This window comes from Macaca mulatta, chromosome 5 (genome assembly GCF_049350105.2).
Source record: "Macaca mulatta isolate MMU2019108-1 chromosome 5, T2T-MMU8v2.0, whole genome shotgun sequence".
NCBI lineage: Eukaryota > Metazoa > Chordata > Mammalia > Primates > Cercopithecidae > Macaca > Macaca mulatta.
In genome coordinates this window covers 7,463,862-7,484,185 of record NC_133410.1, presented here as the reverse complement: position 1 = coordinate 7,484,185, position 20,324 = coordinate 7,463,862, and the positions used below count along the sequence as shown (strand labels likewise).

The window sequence follows — 20,324 nt, the reverse complement described above, 5'->3', positions numbered from 1 at the left end:
TGTGTCACCCCCAAATCTAATCTTGAATTCCCACATGTTGCAGGAGGTAATTGAATCGTGGGGGCTGGTATTTTTCTGTGCCGTTCTTGTGATAGTGAATAAGTCTTATGAAATCTAATGGTTTTAAAAACGGGCATTTTCCTGCACAAACTCATTTTGCCTGCTGTCATCCATGTAACACGTGACTTGCTCCTCCTTGCCTTCTGCCACGATTCTGAAGCCTCCCCAGCCATGTGGAACTGTAAGTCTATTAAACATTTTTCCTGTATAAATTGCCCAGTCTCAGGTATGTCTTTCTTAGCAGTGTGAAAATGAACTAATATGGTAAATTAGTACTGGGAGTAGGGTGCTGCTGAGAAGATACCCAAAAATGTGGAAGCGACTTTGGAACTGGGTGTCAGACAGATGTTGGAACAGTCTGGAGGGCTCAGAAGAAGGCAGGAAAATGTGGGAAAGTTTGGAACTCCATAGAGACTTGTTCAATGGCTTTGACCAAAATACTGATAATGATATGGACAATGAAATCCAGGCTGAGGTGGTCTCAGATGGAGATGAGGAACCTGTTGGGAACTGGAGCAACGGTGACTCTTGTTATGTTTTAGCAAAGAGACTAGTGGTATTTTGCCCCTACTCTAGAGATGTGTGGAACTTTGAACTTGAAGAGATGATTTAGGGTATCCAGTGGAAGAAATTTCTAGCAGCAAAGCATTCAAGAGGTTACTTGGGTGCTGTTAAAGGCATTCAGTTTTAAAGGGGAAACAAAGCATAAAAGTTTGGAAAATTTGCAGCCCGACAATGCAACAGAAAAGAAAATCTATTTTCTGAGGAGAAATTTAAGCCAGCTGCAGAAATTTGCATAAGTAATGAGAAGCCCAATGTTAATCCCCAAGACAATGGGGAAAATGTCTCCAGGGCAGGTCAGAAGTCTTCAGAGCAGCCCCTCCCATCACAGGCCCAGAGGCCTAGGAAGAAAAAGTGGTTTTGTAGGCCTGGCCCACAGTCCCTATGCTGTGTGCAGCCTAGGGACTTGGTGCCCTGCATCCCAGCTGCTCCAGCCATGGCTGAAAGGGGCCAATAGAGAGCTTGGATTGTGGCTTCAGAGGGTGGAAGCCCCAAGCCTTGGCAGCTTCCATGTGGTGTTGAGCCTGTGAGTGCATGGAAGTCAAACATTGGAGTTTGGGAACCTCTGCCTAGATTTCAGAAGTTGTATGGAAATACCTGGATGGCCAGGCAGAGGTGTGCTGCAGGGGTGGGGCCCTCATGGAGAACCTCTGCCAGGGCAATGTGAAAGGAAAATGTGGGACTGGAGCACCCACACAGTCCCTACTGGGGCATCGCCTAGTGGAGCTGTGAGAAGAGGGCCACTGTACTCCAGACCCCAGAACGGCAGAATGGTAGATCCACTGACAGCTTGCACCATGCACCTGGAAAAGCTGCAGACACTCAATGCCAGCCCATGAAAGCAGCCAGGAGGAGGGCTGTGCCCTTCAAAGGCACAGGGGTAGAGTTGCCCAAGACTAGGGGAACTCACCTCTTGTACCACCATGACCTGGATGTGAGACACAGAATCAAAAGACATCATTTTGGAGCTTTAAGATTTGACTGCCCTGCTGGATTTTGGGTTTGCGTGGAGCCTGTAGCCCCTCTTTTTTGACCAATTTCTCCCATTTGGAATGGCTGTATTTACCCAATGCCTGTACCCTCATTGTATCTAGGAAGTAACTAACTTGCTTTTAATTTTACAGGCTTATAGGAAAAAGAGACTTGCTTTGTCTCAGATGAGACTTGGGACTGTGGACTTTTGAGTTAATGCTGAAATGAGTTAAGACTTTGGGGGACTGTTGGGAAGGCATGATTGATTTTGAAATGTGAGGACATGAGATTACGGTGGAGCTGGGGGAATGATGTGATTTGACTGTGTTCCCACCCAAATCTTATCTTGAATTCTCACGTGTTGTGGGAGGGGCACGGTGGGAGGTCATTGAATCCTGGTGGCGGGTCTTTCCTGTGTGCTGTTCTTGTGATAGTGAATAAGTCTCATGAGATCTGATGGTTTTAAAAACAGGAGTTTCCCTGCACATGCTCTTTCTCTTTGCCTGCCAACTAGAATCCATGTAAGACGTGACTTGCCCCACCTTGCCTCTGCCATGATTGTGAGGCCTCCCCAGTCATGTGGAACTGTAAGTCCATGAAACCTTTCTCCTGTATAAATTACCCAGTCTCTGTTATGTTTTATCAACAGCATTAAAATAGGCTAATATACCCTTCATTTCTTTTTCCAGAAACAAGTAGTTTCAATTGTTTAGCTATTTCTTATGATTTTAACATTTATATTTCTAAAGGAACATTTGCAACTTCTCAATGTTTTGTTAATTTTACATATTGACTTTCTACTATGGAGATGAGGACTCAACTCTCCTTCTTACATGTATATACACACACACATTCTTCCTCTTTTTCCAGATATCTAATACAATTCAAGCACAATTTTAAGTAAATATTTGGCATTTACAACATTATAACTAATAACTAATACATTTTTATTTAAGGCTGAGCCATACAGTGCACTTGAATTAAATTTCCTTCCTGGTGTACCTTTTTGTATTTCTTAGAGTTAATAACTGGCTTGTATAAAAAGGACTCATCTTTTGTAAATGTACACAAATATTTATGGATGAAGTTATATGGTATCTGGGATTGGCTTCAAAATACCCTGGAAGGGTTCCTGGCTATGATAGAGTGACAGAGGTTGAGTCTACACTTTCAACTTAAACAACTAGAGAGCTGGCCAAATTATAGGAAACAGCTATTCTCAGACAGGCAACAGATGGCACAGGACCATGAATAAATGAAGCAGAACCACAGCTGCCTTTGATTAGTGCCCAGAGGCAGTTTTAAGTCTGCAGATCAGGGAGGGGAAACCCAAACAGAGGCCCCAAGTCTGGATGGGTTGAGGAGACAGACAATAAACTGAGACAACTAGAATTTATGAGACAGAATACTGAACAGGAAGGTGAGGTAGAGAGAGAAAGAACACTCGATAGCAACAGAGGGGCCTCCATAAGCCTTTGAGTGATGATCTGTGCATACAGAGAGGAAACTATCAGAGCAGGAAAAGAACCACGAAACAGTAGTTCCAAGCAATTCCCAAAGTTCACAAAGAGCCAGAAATATTTCATCTTCCTTCTGGTGTGTGATAGATCAGCTAGAGCTCTCTGATGGAAATTGCTGGTATTGGTCCTTTCTCACATTGCTATAAAGAAATACCTGAGACTGGGTAATTTATAAAGGAAAGAGGCTTAATTAGCTCGTGGTTCCACAGGCTATACAGAAAGCAAGATGCTGGCATCTGCTCCGCTTCTAGGGAGGTCTCAGGAAACCAAATCATGGCAGAAGGAGAAGGGGAACAGGCATGTCTCACATGCCAGGAGCAGGAGCAAGTGGGGTTGGTGGGGGTGGGTGCTACACACTTTTAAGCACAACAGATCTTGCGAGCACTCACTCGCTATTGTGAGGACAGTACCAAAGGGGACGGGGCAAAACCATTCATGAGAAATGGTTTTCTCATGATCCAATCACCTCCCACCAGGCCCCACCTCCAACACTGGAGATTACAGTTCAACATGAGATGTGGTGCACATGGACCCAAACCATATCATTGCCTTAATACTGGGAATAAATTAACTCTGGACCTAACCATGACAAAGCTAAAGACCAAGTCTCAACAAATCTGTAGAGACAAAAAGTCTCTAGGGCTGGGATGAGGGTAGGCAGGAACATAAAGTTTTAGGGGAGTGACTATAAGCAGATACAAGATTTTTGAAAGAGTAATAAAATTTCTTGAAAATTAGATTATAGTTTCGATTGCACAACTCTCAAAATACCAAAGTTAAACTGTTCACTTTAAATGAGTGAACTCTAGAATATATAAATTACATCTCAAGCTGTTAAAAGAAAAAATAAAGCCTTAATCAATTCAACTGATCCAAATAGACTTCACAGCATGCCAGAACAAAACCCAAAACTATTTACAAGTATCCAATAAAATCCAACACCCAATAATGTATGCAAGCAATAAAAAATCCCCAGACATGCAAAGAAGCAGGAAAAGATTACCCATATGCATAACAAAAGTTCATCAACAGTAACTGACCTGGAAATGACAGAAATGAAAGAATTCACAAGTGAGGACATTGCAACAACAAATATGCATTGCCATATTTGTTGGCAAATTGGCAACCAGAGGAAAATTGGAGGAAAAAATAGGAATATGATGACGAGAGAAATGGAAGACAGAAAAAGGAATCACGCCACTTCCAGTTTCAGTCCCAACATGTAAAGAGCTGGGATTGGTGCTCCCACTCACAGGACAAGGAAAAAGTTGAGAAAACTGAAAATCAGTGTCTTTTCTTGGACCCATCTGAGAACTGAGATCACAAAGCCAGCCACTACCTCCAAATCTGGAAAGACAAGCTCACCTGCAGCATCACAGCTGAGTCCTGCTTATCTGGAGTTAGAAGCTGCTGGAACCATAACCAGTAAGAAAACTTCATGGTCATTTTGATGAATTGCTGAGGGCTGAAAGTAGACTCCCATAACTTGCCCTGTAAGAAATGTTAGAAGTTCAGGAAAAAACTGTAAGGGCCTAGAGTCTTAGGGAGACCCTCACACCTTGTTTGGTTTTACCGATAGCAACCTCACCAGATGCTCACGATAGGGATAAGAAAAATCCCCCAGTGGCTCCGGGAGAAAGAGTAGAAAAGCAAGCATTGTATAATAGGCCTGAAGCATCTGCATGACTTTAACAGACCTTATCCCCTTCCCCACCACACGGCCAGAGGGAAGACATTTTCCTGGCTCCAGCCCCCTCAGTCTTTCCTGTCTCACTTGAGGGAACTGAAGAGAAGCTAAGAAACACTTGTGAAGGTCACAGCTTGGAGACAGAGAAGACTGGGAATACATTAAGTCTATCATAGCCAGAAGCCCTTCCAGAATATTTTGAAGCCAATCCCAGATAACATATAATTTCATCCATAAATATTTGTGTGCATCTCCAAAAGATGAGTCCTTTTTCACAAGCCAACTATTAACTCTAATAAAAACAAAAAGTTACACAAAGAAGGAAATGTATTTAATTCAAATGCACTATGTGGCTCAGCTAAACATAAAAATTTATTAGTTATTCATGTTGTAAATGCCAAATATTTACTTAAAACTGTGCTTTAATTGAATTAGATAACTAGAGAGAGGACGGGTGTGTGTGTGTGTGCGTGTGTGTGTGCACATGCATGTGTATAAGAAGGAGAGTTGAGTCGTCATCTCCATAGAAGGTCAATATATAAAAGGGGATAAAAGGGAAATAAGTACAGCCCCAAAATCATTTTAAGTATAATTGATATTTTAAGAGAGGAGATAAAATGGAGTAAGAGAAAATGATTAATCAAAACCAGAGAAAGGAGAAAAAGGGAAGGGAGGGAAACAAGCAATTCAGCAGTGAATGGAAAACACTTGAAACATGGCTGATATTAATCCAACTATACTAATAAGCACTTAAAATGTGAATGGACTAAAAACATCTATTAGAGATTGTCAGATGCATTTTTAAAAAAGATCCAAATATATGTTGTCTACCAGGAACCCACTCTAATTATAAAAATGGAGACAGGTTAAAAGTAAATGGAAAAGTAAATGGATGGAGAAAGATATACCTTGCTAACACTAATTGAAAGAGAGCTGGGATAGCTATATTGCCTTGAGGCAAAAGAGACTTCAGAACAAGAAAATTAAGGAAAAAGAAGCAGAATACATATATATGGTAAAGGGATCAATTCATCACCATATATAAGGTGTAATATGATAGAAGTGCAAGGAAAAATTTACACAATATTTTTAACAATATATGCAAATTCAACATACACAAATCCACTACTATAGTTGGAAACTTCAACACCCCTCCTTCAGTAATTCACAGATTAAGCAGGCAAGAAATCGGTAAGAACATAGTTGGCCTGAACAGCATTCTCAATCAACTTGATCTAACAGTTACAGAATAATCTCTTCTGTAAGTACAGAATATAAAATCTTCTCAACTTTGCTTGAAACATTCACCAAGATAGGCCACATAACAACAAACTTAATGGCTGGGCATGGTGGCTCATTCCTGTAATCCCAGCACTTTGGGAGGCCGAGGCAGGCAGATCACGAGGTCAGGAGTTCAAGACCAGCCTGGCCAACATACTGAAATCCCATCTCTACTAAAAATACAAAAAATTACCCAGGTACAGTGGCAGGCATCTGGCAGGCAGTAATCCCAGCTACTCAGGAGGCTGGGGCAGGAGAATTGCTTGAACCCGGGAGGCGGAGGTTTCAGTGAGCCAAGATTGCACCACCACACTTCAATCCTGGGTGACAGTGTGAGACTCCGTCTCCGGAAAAAAAAAAAAAGACAAACTTAAAATAATAGAAATTATACAAAATATGCTCTCAGATCACCATATAATTAAACTAGAAATCAATAAAAGAGAAATAAATAGAATATACCATAATATATGCAGATTAAATAACACATTTCTAAACAACACATGGGACAATGAAGTCTCAAGAGAATGGTAAAAATATTTTGAACCACATGAAAATGAAAATACAACTTACCCCAATTTGTGTATTGCAGTTAAAGTATTGTCTAAAGGGAAATTTATACTATTAAATGCATAAATAAAAAAAGAATAAAGATGTAAAATTAATAATCTAAACTTCCACCTTAGGATACTAAAGAAAAATGAGCAATTTAAGGCTAAAGCAATCAGAAAAAAATGATAATAAAAAATAGAGCAAAAATCAGCAAAGATGAAAACAATAGAGAACATTTTATGAAACCAGAAGCTGGTTCTCTGAAAACATCAATCTAATTGACAAACAGCTAACCCAACTAACCATAAAAAACAAACAAACAAAAAACAACAAAAAGAAAATACGCAAATCACCAATATCAGAAATGAAAGAGCAGTCTCACTATTGATCCCATGGACAGTAAAAGCATCATAAAAGAATGCTGTGACCAACCCTATGCCCATAATTTTGGTAACTTAGGTGAAATGAATGAATCCCTTGAAAGACACAAACTACAAAAATTCACACAACGTGAGGGAGATAAACTAAATAAACCTATATCTGTTAAAGAAACTTAATCTATAATTGGTACCCTTCCAAGAAAAGAAAGCTCCAGATTCGGGTCATTTTACTGGTGAATTTTAGTAAACGTTTACGGAAGAAATAATATCAATTTTCCATAATCTCTTCTAGAAAGTAAAAGCAGAAAGAATACTTCCTAACTCACATGGTGAGTATAACTGTAATACAAAAAACAGATAAAGAAAATACAAGAAAGGAAAACTAGAGACCTATATCTCACATGAACATAGATGAACAAATCCTGAAAAATATATTTACAAATTAAATCCAATAATTTATAAAAAGAATGATATACCATGACCAAGTGGGATTTATTCCCTATGCAAGCCTAGTTCAACATTCTGAAATCATTTAATGGAATACATCACATCAACAGGCTGAAGAAAAAAAATCCTATCAATTGATACAGAAATGTATTTGATGAAATTCAATAAACATATATGATAAAATCTCTCAGCACACAATAGAGAGGCACTTCCTCAACTTGATAAAAAATACACAAAAAACCTATATCTAATCTCATACTTAAATAATGAGAAATTGGATGCTTCCTCTTCAGATCAAGAATAAGGCAAAGATGGCCGGACGCAGTGGCTCACGCCTGTAATCCCAGCACTTTGGGAGGCTAAGGCAGGTGGATCACGAGGTCAGGAGATCGAGACCATCCTGGCTCATACAGTGAAACCCCGTCTCTACTAAAAAAATACAAAAAATTAGCTGGGTGTGGTGGTGGGCGCCTGTAGTCCCAGCTACTCGGGAGGCTGAGGCAGGAGAATGGCGTGAACCTGGGAGGCAGAGCTTGCAGTGACCTGAGATCCGGCCACTGCACTCCAGCCTCGCTGCACTCCAGCCTCGGACAGAGTGAGACTCCATCTCAAAAAAAAAAAAGAAGAAGGCCAAGATGTGCTCTTTCTACTTCTATTCAATATCATATGGGAATCCTAGCTAGTGCAATAAGACAAGAAAAGGAAATAAAACATATACAAATTGGAAAGGAATAAATAAAATTGTCTTTGTTCTCAGATGACAATTTAATTGTCTATACAGAACACTTCAGAACTGACCAAAAACAAACAAACGAAAAACCCCTGAAACTAATTGGTGAGGATAGTAAGGTTGCAGGATACAAGGTTAATGTTCAAAAATTGACTGCTTTCCTATATATCAGAAATAAATTATTGGAATTTGAAATGTTAAAAATACCATTTAAAATACCACCTAAAATAATAAAATAATCAGGTTTAAATCTAAAAATATGTACAGGATCTGTATCCAGAAAGTATAAAACTCTGATGAAGGAAATCAAAAGATCTAGACAAATGGAGGAGTAATATTTCATATTCATGATTTGGAAGATTCAATACTATGGAGATGTCAATTCTTCCCAACCTGACCTATGGAATCTATAGATCTTTACAGAATATCAATCAAAATTCCAGCAAGTTATTTTGCAGATAATGACAAACTGATCCTAAAGTTTATATGGAATGCCAAAAGACCTACAGAGTTAAAACAATGCTAAAGAAAAACAACGTTGGAGAACTCATACTAATTTCAAGATTTATTATATAGCTACAGTAATCAAGATAGTATGTAATTGGTGAAGGAACAGGCACACAGATCACTGGAACAGAACAGAGAGCCCAGAAATAGACCCACACAAATACAGTTAACTGACCTTTGACAAATTCCGATTATAAGGACATTCTAGGAAAGGCAAAACCTCTAGAGATAGTAAAATGATCAGTGATTGCCAGCGGTTCAGGTGGAGGAGGTAAAGATTGAACGTGTGGAACACAGGAAGTTGTTTAGGGTAGTAAAACTACTTTGTATGATAGTGTAATTATGGATACATGGCAATATGTGCTTGTTAAAATGATTATATATCATTTTATACAAATTTATATCATTTTATACAATCATTTTAACAAATACATAGTGCCATGTCAATGCAAAATTGACTTTATCATATGCAGATTAAAAAAATCATTTAAGAAATCCAGAGAATTCCATGAAGCAATGCAGAATGTGTCAAAATAATCTAACTGCATTTCAAATGTAAGAAACAACTTCACTGAAGAGGTTGGAAGAAAAAGATGCCGACCTAAGTAACTTTGGAAATGAGTGAAGTCTTTAAATGCAAAAGAAACTGCACATAAGTACTCTACTGAGAAATCTGTTTCCCACATGGGTCCAGGTTATCAAAACCCTGATGATGCTCCACACATGTAGTGGACCTGACCACTTAAGTAAATGGCTGGGAAATGATGGGAGCCACGTTTTTCACTGTTGGAATGGAGAGGAGAAGGGCCAGGTGTGGTGGCTTATACCTGTAATCCAAGCACTTTGCAGGCCAAGGCGGGAGGATCATTTGAGTCTTGGAGTTTGAGACCAGCCTGGACAACATAGTGGGAACCCATCCCTACAGAAACAAACAAACAAACAAACAAAACTAGCTAGGTGCAGTGGCATGCACCTGTAGTCCCAGTTACTTGGGAGGTTGAGGTATGAGGATCACTTAAACTCAGAAAGTCAAGGCTGCAGTAAACTGTGATTGTACCACTGCACTCCAGTCTGGGTGACAGAATAAGACCATGTCTCAAAAAAATAATAATAAAAAAGAAAAGGAGAGAAGGCCAGAATGATCCATGTGGCAATAGATTTGTGTTGGAGACATCAGTAAATTCATATTCAGCATAATATAGACACAGATTATTACATATGAAAGTATTACTGGACATGTGTATATAAACAGGTTAGTAAGCACACATATACTTTCTTGCTCTGTCAGCTTAGAGGGCCTAGAAGTAACAACACTCCAGTAGCAATAAGCACATCTAGGGCTCAGAGTTTAGTTTCTAATACCATTCTCCAACAAAAGGAATCAGACTCCTTGGAGAATGTCTGATTCTAGGACTGGAAACATAAAAGATGAGAATCTTTTTTAGTGCTTATCTTTTATAATGCTCACCTTTTAGAACATCTTCTAGTGCCAGAAAATAAGGAAGTACTCAGAAAAACTTAAAAATCTGCACTGATGGGGTTATGTTAAAGGGATATGGGAGACAACAGAAAGAGCTCCCAATGTTGAAAGCTGGAACAATTAGAGCAACAAATTATTATTGGATTATAACTCAAAGTATAAAATAAATATCCATGAGTCCACACCAATAGAAATAAATAATTGAAAAAATAAATGGAGAGGAGATCATCTCCCATGCAAAATTCCAAATTATCTATGTAGACACTTTACCCTCAAGGAGGTAGACTTACGTCCCCATTCCTTAAATGTGTGCTGCTCATAGTGACTTCCTTCCAAAGAGTGCAGTGTGGAAATGTGGAGGAGTCGTAAGCACAAAGCTGTCCCCAGTTGACCCCTGCCAGGTTTGACCTCACTCCCAAATTCCCACGGCAGGATTTTTGTATGTGTGTCTTACAACTTGTATTTACCAATTATTTATTTTTGTGTTAGTCAATGCAACTAGATCAAACTCCTTGAAGACAGAATACACAGGGAGCTGAGCCCCCAGACAGGCTTAGTAAATTTCTCAACTTTGCCCCACTTTTAAGTAACAAAGCCCAAACCTGAGCTCAAGTCCTCTAAATCCAAGTTCCTTGGAGCTTCTCTCTCATGAGTAGGCTTCTGTGTGAAGATACAGCCCTTCAAGAAAATAGCCTTCACCTAGAATGGCAAAAGGAATGAAAGAAACACTTCATTATCACGTTGCTGTAAGGAAATACATGAGCCTAGGTAATTTATAAAGAAAAGAGGTTAAATTGACTCACAGTTCCACATGACTGGGAATGCCTCACGGAACTTACAATCATGGCAGAAGGCGAAGGAGAAGAACAGCACCTTCTTCACAGGGCAGCAGGAAGGAGAAGGAGTGCCAGCAGGGGAAATGCCAGATACTTATAAAACATCAGATCTCATGAGACTCGCTCATGAGAACAGTATGGGGGAAACCACTCCCATGATCCAATTACCTCCACCTGGTCCTGCCCTTGGCATGCGGGGATTATGGGGATCACAATTCAAGGTGAGATTTGGGTGGGGACACAGAGCCAAAACATATCAGATAGATTTTTGTAAAGATGTTAAAATATAATAAAATAAATAAGCTACCTTATTGCACACCAACATTTCATCAGACATTATAGACATAATATCTAGTATCTTCACTCTTTACAACATCCCTCCTGTAAAATAAGGCATCAGGACCTTTGTTTTACAGATACAGAGACTGAAGTTCAGAGCAGTAAAATGACTGCTAAAAAGTTGTAGAGCCACATTTAAACCTGGTCAATCTGACTCCAGAAACACAGGCTTTCCCCAACACATGCTGGCATTTTTTGTGCAGTGAGTTTACACAAGGTAAATCAGTAGTTAGTCTTTCTCTATTAACATAAGGAGTTGTAATTAGGTTCCACTGCTAGATTTTGAGCAGCTTGGGCACCTCCTGTTGTTGCTAACAGCCTCTTCAATCAGGCTTCAGCCTGTAATTTTGAGCCATTTTTTTGAAATCTTTGCATGCAACCTACTTTCAACTACGCATAATTCTAGCAGAGCCCTTGTAGAAACAGGAAATTATCAGAAATGCAGACAATTACCTTAAAAAGCTGGAGAAGGACATAGATGTGGTGGACTTTACAGATCCAATTGTATCTGCTTGCCAAGAACACGTGGCCATCAAGCAGTGGTGCAGGATGAGAACTCCAGTCTGCTTATTCCCAAGACCATGCATTCTCCACTCTGCTGCCCTGTGTGTAAAAATCACTCCTCTTTCTCTGTCCTCACTCGAGGCCCACTGCACCTTCTGATGGATGGGAAAACCGGCACCATCATCTCTTCTCTCCTGCATTCAAACCGTTTACCTGCACCTTCCTGCCAGTGTAGCCATGTAGTCAAGTGGCAACTGAAGACGGTGCACGGTTGCTGTCCCCTGGGAGAAATGCAACCCCAGCAAAGGTCCTTGTCACGGTGCTGCATGCATGCTGATGGGAAACTGCAAATAAGACTTGGTCTTCTGGTTGCCAATGGAAACGGGACATCCAAGGCAGATAGCATTTTAGTTAGAAGACTCAGGATTCCTCCCGTATAGGTGGTTTGATTATAGGCAAATTCTCTAAACTCTGAGTCTCAGCTTCCTTGGCAGTAAAATGGGAATAGGGATACTCACCTTGCTGGGGATATTAGTGACCATTAAAAAGTAAAGTTGTTGGAAAGGTCTAGCAGCAACTCTCATGTGAAAGATGTGTGATTTTTTTTTATCAATCATCCCTCTTTTCCCTTGCTGGTGAGAGGACTCTCATCCTAATCATCCCCTACTGTCAGAAAATACCCATTGTAATTGTACTATTTGCCTGGCTGATACCGTGATGTGGCCCAGCCCTAGTGACCCATCACCGGCCTCACGCACTGCTGTGTGGATGAGAAGGGTTAGCACTTACACAAGCACTTGATAAAACACAAGCACTTGTATGGAGTCTGTTTATAGGTAACTGTGTGAGGGCTGTTATGTGTCCATGGATCAAGGCCAGGAGAAAGGATAAGGTTTGGGGGCCATAAAGTGTGAATCTTGATTTTGCTATTTATGAGCTTTATGATCTTGTAAAAACCACGTCAGTTTTCTATGCCATTGAATTTCCTCATTTGTAAAATGGGAAAATAACCCTGATTTGAATTGGTGACGGTAGACCCCAGGAGCTGGCACATGTTTTGGCAACTGGAGTGATGGAGGGTGAATCTCTCTATTGAACACCACACAGGGAACAAAACGCAAGACACAATTACAAATAAATGCTTGCTACATAAAGCAAACATGGCTTTTGTTATAAAGAGCTTTGTGCAAAACACATTTATTTTTTTAAGTTCCCTTTATAAAAATAGAATATATAACAAATACAAAACATAACAGCAGAGAATCTGGCTGTCACCGCACAGTCCATACCTTATGCAGCGGAGGATGGGGTGTGGATCGCAGGGTGGGGGTCTCCTCCAGGGCCCTGGGAGGTGAGGCTGAAAGGACGGAGTGTTTATGTCCTTGTGATACGGAGGAGAGTGGGCCATCTGGAAATTCATGAGACAAGATTAAACCGAGTCCGTGAAAGTCTGCATGCGTTGGGGGCTCTGTGCCTTCTGCATGTGCAATTTATACTTGTGAGTTGTACATTATAAACAGACAACACTGGTGGGCAGGAGAAAATAATCCCTTCTGTCTTCAGATGCTCCCGCGGGGCTTTCCCTGGGGCTAGTCCATGCCCAAGGCCCTCGTGGCCTTTTTGGCATTCAGAAAGTTCTTCTTTTTCCTGGGAGGAACATGCAGCGAAATCTCTGGCTCCTTTGGATTTCTGAATATAAAGAGCTTCTCTCCTGTGTTTAATACATCAATGGTTTCTGCCCCGACAATGGGTACAGGGGCCAGTTCGCCAATGGGCTCCAGTGACAGGTGTGGCCAACTTCCTTTTCCAGAGAATATCATCCTCTCTCTGAGAGGGAGACACGACTTCTTTAATATGCTAAAGAAAGAACAAAAGATCAAATTCAACATTTTTGGCAATGTACCCGCTGGAGTGTTCTGAGTTCTCCGAGAGAATCTCTCTCTGGGTCCTGAATTCCCCAACCCAGTGCCATTTTAAAGAAAGGTTATTTTCCCGCTTGGTCACCAGATTGCTGTAGAATTAGCTGAAGCCTGTAACAGCGGTGCACTGTAGTCAGCTCTTCCTGGCTCATGACCATTCCATTTTCAGGAGTTTTTTGGTTTGTTTTGTTTGAGATGGAGTTTCGCTCTTGCTGCCCAGCTGCAGTGCAATGGTGCGACCTTGATTCATTGCAACCTCCGCCTCCTGGGTTCCAGAGATTCTCCTGCCTCAGCCTCCTGAGTAACTGGGACTACCCACGCGTGCCACCACGCCCAGCTAATTTTTGTATTTTTTTTTAATAGAGACGAGGTTTCACCATGTTGGCCAGGATGGTCTTGATTTCTTGACTTCATGATCCGTCCACCTCGGCCTCTTAAAGTGCTGGGACTACAGGCGTGAGCCACCACACCTGGACCATTTTCAGGGGTTTTGCAAACTGTCGTCATGTTGTTAGTGTGACATCAGATCAGCCATGGTGGGAATACCTATACCATGGACACTGGCAAATGCTACCAATCAGAAACCACTGCCCGCCTCCCCACCAGCCAATTGTTAAACATTTATGAGTACACCTATGGGCCTCACCCTAAAAGCAGGCTGGTGAAAACTGGTTACAAAGCAACAGTTAGAAGTCAGGCAAAATGTGTTTGCCATAGTAGACTGTGGCACACTTTGAGAATGTCCCATAAAAAGGTTGCTGGAATCCTGGCCATGGGCAGTCCAACCCCTGACTCCCAGGCTGCTCTTGATAATGATGGTGACCACCACCAAGAGCCCTATACATCCTGAAAGCCACAGCGCTTGCTCTCTGCCCAAGCAGGGCAGGACAAGGCCATGTCACTGGGGATGCACCTGCTCCATGTCACTGCAGGCTTGCTGAGCCTCCCAGAAGGCATGTGGTAGATTCCGCTCCATTGCCATCACCACTAATTACTGCCCTTGCAGCTAGTAAGTCTGCACAAGGATTCAAACCCAGCTCCATCTCTCAGCCATGGATCCATGGTGCCTCTAGGCAGAGCAAAGGCCCACAGAGGGAGCCAGGACAGTGGGACCATCGTGTCTCTTGATCTGTATCCACTCCACTTCTATTAGTGCAGCCTAGGAATGTCCCTAATGGAATATTTCAGAGTTCTATAAAACGAATTTAATTTTCTTTATCTAGGACTGCATGTACTTCTCTTGGCCAATATCCTGATCTAACTTATCTAAGACTATATTACGATAACCAGGCTACTAATGGTTCCAAGCTTTTTATCACGAACAATCCATGAAGCTTGGTCTCAGCGCCTTCAACTGAGCTCTGAGAAATTGTGGAAGGGGCAGGACTGAGGTAGACACGTCCCTTGAACAGCCACTGTTTCCGGAGTACACACTGACATCACTGTTTAACCCCCTGTGAATCTACGTGATGTTGCTTTTTGTTTCTACATCTTCGCTAGCTGGAATCACAGGAGACACTGGTCAACACTTTGCAGCAATTTAAGACCACGCACACACTGATATCACTGTTTAACCGCCTATGAATCTACCTGATGTTGCTTTTTGTTTCTACATCTTCCCTAGCTGGAATCACAGGAGACACCGGTCAACACTTTGCAGCAATTTAAGACTACTCTGCCCCTCACTTGCTTCTGTTCTCTAAGTGTGTGACAGCCACAACTAAGGAAAAAGGCACTGGGGTGAAGGTAAAAAGCGCAAGGCTGGAAGTTTAAGGAAATAAAGGGGTCAGTGAGGCAGCCCCGGATCTCATGGCCACTGTTTACCAGCTGCTGGCCTGGGGCCTCTTGTTGTGACCTCCCTGAGCTTCCATTTTATCATCCCCACTGTCTGGAAGGCTCAGTGCAGCAAGACATGAAAGGGCTTTGTGAACAGTAGCTATAAGGAATTCTTCTAATTATATTCCATTAAAGATAGCCATTAGCTAAAATAAATACAGTAATTTAAATGTTAATAAATATTGAGAACATTCTCTCACTGCTAGCCACAAGCCCATCTTCAGCTTCTAAACTCGGCCCACTGAATAAAGATTTGTGGTCTTCAGGGTCACAAATCTTTGTCTGTTTGCAGCAACCTCCTTTTCCTTGTCATCTCCTGCCTCCCCAGCCTGGCCCACAAGCAGCTTAGCTCACCCGCTCCCCCGCCACACGGGCAGCGGCCCATCATTACCTCTGCTTTCTCTTGCGGGCCCACAGCATCTTTTCTAATCCTCTGCTTATCAGATTTCCTCGCAGTTTGCTGTCGAAGGCTTGCCACCAGCTCTGGTGTTTCCTGCAGGCAAAAAGCAAGTCTTATAGTTTCAAAAAGAATAGAATCTTTGGCCAGGTGTGGTGGCACACGGCTGTAATCCCAGCACTTTGGGAGGCCAAGGTGGGCGGATCACCTGAGGTCAGGAGTTCAAGACCAGCCTGGCCAACATGGTGAAACTCAGTCTCTACTAAAAACTACAAAAATTAGCTGGGTGTGGTAGTGGGCACCTGTAATCCCAGCTACTCAGGAGGCTGAGGCAGGGAGAATTGCTTGAACCTGGGAGGCAGAGGTTGCAGTGAGTCGAGATTGCGCCATTGCACTCTAGCCTGGGCAACAGAGGGAAAGTCCGTCTCAAAAAAAAAAAAAAAAAAAAAGAATAGAATCTTTAAGTGATGAGTAATCCTACCCATCTCTCAATGCCACCTTTGGTTGCCACTAGGACTCCTGCATCCCCAAAGCATTCGCCATTTATTCTTTCACTCATTCACTGCAGATCCATCAAACGCCTTCTCCAGCCTCATCAAGACGCAACCTCTGCCCTCAAGGGGCCAAGTCTAGGGGATCACAGACAGAAGAAAGCTGACTGGGATTGGGGGAGATGAGCAAAGGGAGCCCTTGGGGCACTCACGAAGGAATGGGACCTGTGCGCTGACTTACATACTGGCTGCCTCCCCCACTGGGATGAATGCTCTGCGCAGGCAAGGCTTTGTCACTTACCCACTGCATAGCCCTAGTACCTAAGACAGAGGACACAGTGGGAGCTCCACAAGTGCCTTATGCATATACAAATACAGAACTTGGGAAAGCACAGGGGAAGCCTGGAAGGTGGGCTAGGCAGGGAGCCCTAAAGCCACGAAGGTGTGTGGTCCTAGACTGAAGCAGAGGGCATTGGAGAGTGTTGCCCGGGAGAGTGGGAGGTGTCCAGTCTATAAAGGAAGTGCTAGACTCATTCCCCTGCCTTGGCAGCTCACACCTGCCCAGCTGGTGGTGGAGATGGAGCCTCTCCCACACTGGGCCAGGCAGGTCGTCTCCCAGGAGTCTAACTCCTGGAGCAGAGAAGGGCAGTCCTCTGAAGGCAGCACCCCAGAGAGGACGCCCCGAGTGCTTCCCTGGCCCTGCCCTTGCTGGGGCCTGAGCACTGGCTCTTTCCTGGATTCTGACATGGCCCTCAATACAACCCATTCTTGCTTGGTTTAACTATGCAGTTCCTATTGCTTGAAACCCAAGACTCGTAACTGATGTAATGGCCAGATGCCAGGTGCTGGGGACACAAGAATAGTGTATGCCTTGCCCTCAGAGACTGGGTTAGTGGCTTGGGACTCCTGAGTCATCCAGGCTGCCCGGCCATGAGGCTGGGCAAAGAAAGGCCATGCTCATGCCCATGGTGACACTGACCTCAAGCCCTCTGGCCTCGTCCCAGCTTAGCCTGTCCATCTCTCCCCACCAGCCTCCCAAACTAAGCTGGCTGCAGGGGAAGCACCAAAAACAAGGTCCACAGGGGTGGCAGGCAGGCGCAAGTGGCCTCCCTGCAGCCACACACGTTCCTACTCCAGAGTCACCTCCTTGAATACTTGCCACCTACATGTCTGTGCAGGCAGGCAAACAGTGCACTGGGAAAACCAGGCTGCAAAACCTGGTTTTATTTTTAATATTATTAATAATATTAATACGATTGGCTCCTAATATTCCATGGAGGAGCGTAGCATAGAGCATGTAACTGTCATCCTGTCACTGGACACTCAGTTTGGCAGAGGTGGCCTCCCTGTGGCTCCCTCTTGTTCCTCTGACCAGCCCACACCCAGCCCTCTGACTACACCCACAACCAGACCTCTGGCCCCTAACACCTAGCCAGCCTTCTGACCTCAGGCCCCTGACCATGCCCAAACCCAGCCCTCTGACCTCAACCCACAGCCAGCCCTCTGACCATTTCCACACCCAGCCCTCTGACCACGCCCACACCCAGCCCTCTGACTAGACTAAACCCAGCCCTCTAACTGCGGTCCACATCCCACTTCCTGACCATGCTGGGCCCCAAAGCCACTAGGAAGGCTCCTCGCCCCTGTAGCCTCCTGCCCACACCCGCGGCTATTGTTCCCTTTTCCCCACCCTCCCCCTCACCCCAGTCAGACTCTATTCACCCTCTGCAGTGCTTCTTGGCTTTTTGAGTCAGATACTCTGATAAAAAGTATCTCTGATAAGGAAAACATTACCCCTTTTCTCCGGACAAATGCTATCTACACAATCATGACAGTTCAGCATGCTCTCGGGCTCCCAGATGCCCTCCCGGCCTCCTCTGCATCCTTGCTGAGGCTGTGAGCTCTGCAGCCTGGTGCTCAACATTTTCATCCTGGCCATGGCTTTCCTTGCAGCCTCATTCCCCACCTACTTCATTCTCAAGGGGCACTGCTGGCTGCCCCCTAAACCCGCCTTACTCCACACCCCTTCCTGCCTTTCCCCATAGAGAACCTTTACTGACCAAATTCACACGTGGGGCCCCATCTTAAAGGAGACTGTCTATGCAGAGTTACCCATAATTAAGGAAAAAATGGGCCCAAACCGAATGTCCAGTGACAGAATGACAGTTACATGCTCTATGCTGCACCCATTAGCATGAGGAGCCAGTAAAAATAATATCCACCTGTGCCAGTGTCAATTACGTTGAAAGAATAAAATTTAAATTAATAACACTAGGAGGAAATATAATCTAGTGATGGGATAAGAATTATATAGGGGGATGTTTGCATGAGCGTTAAAAGGTAAGGAGCAAAATCGCTTCTGCTATAAGATTCTGAAATGCAGAATGTAGCAAGGCTGTATCCACAGTGTGTGCACTCCACACTTGACAAATACACATATTTACATGCACAACACACACACACGTACCAACACACAAACACATGCTCCCACACTTGCAGAGAAACACATTCTGGAGGAAGAAATGTAACAGGATGCTAACAGTCATTTTTCCAGGTGGTAAAACCATGGATATTTCTCTCTCTTCTTCCTTTTTTTTTTTTTTTTTTTTTTTGAGACGGAGTCTTGTTCTGTCACCCAGGCTGGAGTGCAGTGGCCGGATCTCAGCTCACTGCAAGCTCCGCCTCCCGGGTTTACACCATTCTCCTGCCTCAGCCTCCCAAGTAGCTGGGACTACAGGCGCCCGCCACCACGCCCGGCTAGTTTTTTTTTTTGTATTTTTTAGTAGAGACGGGGTTTCACCGTTTTAGCCAGGATGGTTTCAATCTCCTGACCTCATGATCCGCCCGTCTCGGCCTCCCAAAGTGCTGGGATTACAGGCTTGAGCCACCGCGCCCGGCCTTCTTCCTTGTTTATGCATGTTTTACATTTTCTTTAATGGGCACATATGAAATATTTATGGCTGTGCATAAACTTATTAAGATTCTATTTAAAAAATAAATTGGTGACAAAATTAGAAAGTATGGGCAAAATACATGGGCCTCCCATGACCTCGAGGACTCACGGGGCCCCTTCTGGACAGCGACGTGCCCCGGGAGGCAGCCCCTCCACGGCACTCACCTCCGCCTGCCCACATCGGCCTGCTCCGCTCCACCATCGCCCTCAGCTGCGTGGTCCGGATGTCTCTCGCTACCCGAATCCAGCAGGGCCAGCAGCTGAGGCTGTGAGGCCGTGGGCAGCACCACACTCAGGAGCCGGCGAAGCGTGGCCCCGGGCACCACGGCCATCCTCGCCAGGTACGATGCCAGTCTCAGCTCCTACAGGAAACAACGGAGGGAGCTCAGATCCTGGCCGCCTCTCAACTTGAACCACCATTTTTAATTTATCACATTCTGAGGACATTCTGTCCTGGAGTGATGAATATTTCAGTAGCTTCGTCTGGAAAACATGTTCCCGAACTTTCAGAGCTGTCAAAAAATAAACCTATTTGGTCAGCAACCTTGGCTCCCCAGGACCCTTCTAAAGCCTCCGTCCATCCCGTCCAACTGCTCTCAAGTCACTGGGGCAGTGCCCAAATCCCCACAGCAAAAGCCCTGCAGCAGGGTGATTCAAAACGAAGGTACTTTCTCCTCCCGCTCCTCAACATTCCGTGAGGCCATTAGGCACCAGGAGAGCAGTGCGGACTCTGGAAACAACAGAAGTGTCCCTAAACCAGTGGACAATTAAAGACACTGTGCTATACCCATGCCACAGGATACCACTCCGCGGTCAGAAGAAAGAACTGGAAGGATCCCAGAGGCATTATGTCGAGTGGAAACAGCCGGTCTCCA

General features: G+C 43.6%; 1 protein-coding gene across 11 annotated transcripts in view; it reads right to left on the bottom strand.

Moving 5' to 3' along the window:
- The window catches only part of EVC2 (EvC ciliary complex subunit 2), a 184,915-nt gene that overhangs the window by 23,701 nt on the left and 140,890 nt on the right, over window positions 1-20,324 (bottom strand). For 4 of the 11 annotated variants that reach the window (XM_078003153.1, XM_015137928.3, XM_078003155.1 and 1 more), the window contains 3 exons: window positions 19,615-19,811; window positions 16,000-16,101; window positions 13,019-13,710 (listed from right to left, as the gene is read on the bottom strand). In XM_078003153.1, coding sequence (XP_077859279.1) covers window positions 13,443-13,710; window positions 16,000-16,101; window positions 19,615-19,811 — 567 coding nt within the window. In that variant the 3' untranslated portion in view covers window positions 13,019-13,442. Of the gene's footprint in view, window positions 1-6,274; window positions 6,426-9,521; window positions 9,614-10,776; window positions 12,135-13,018; window positions 13,711-15,999; window positions 16,102-19,614; window positions 19,812-20,324 lie in introns of those variants that run through there. The other 7 variants (XR_013417755.1, XR_013417759.1, XR_013417760.1 and 4 more) reach the window with 6 other exon arrangements.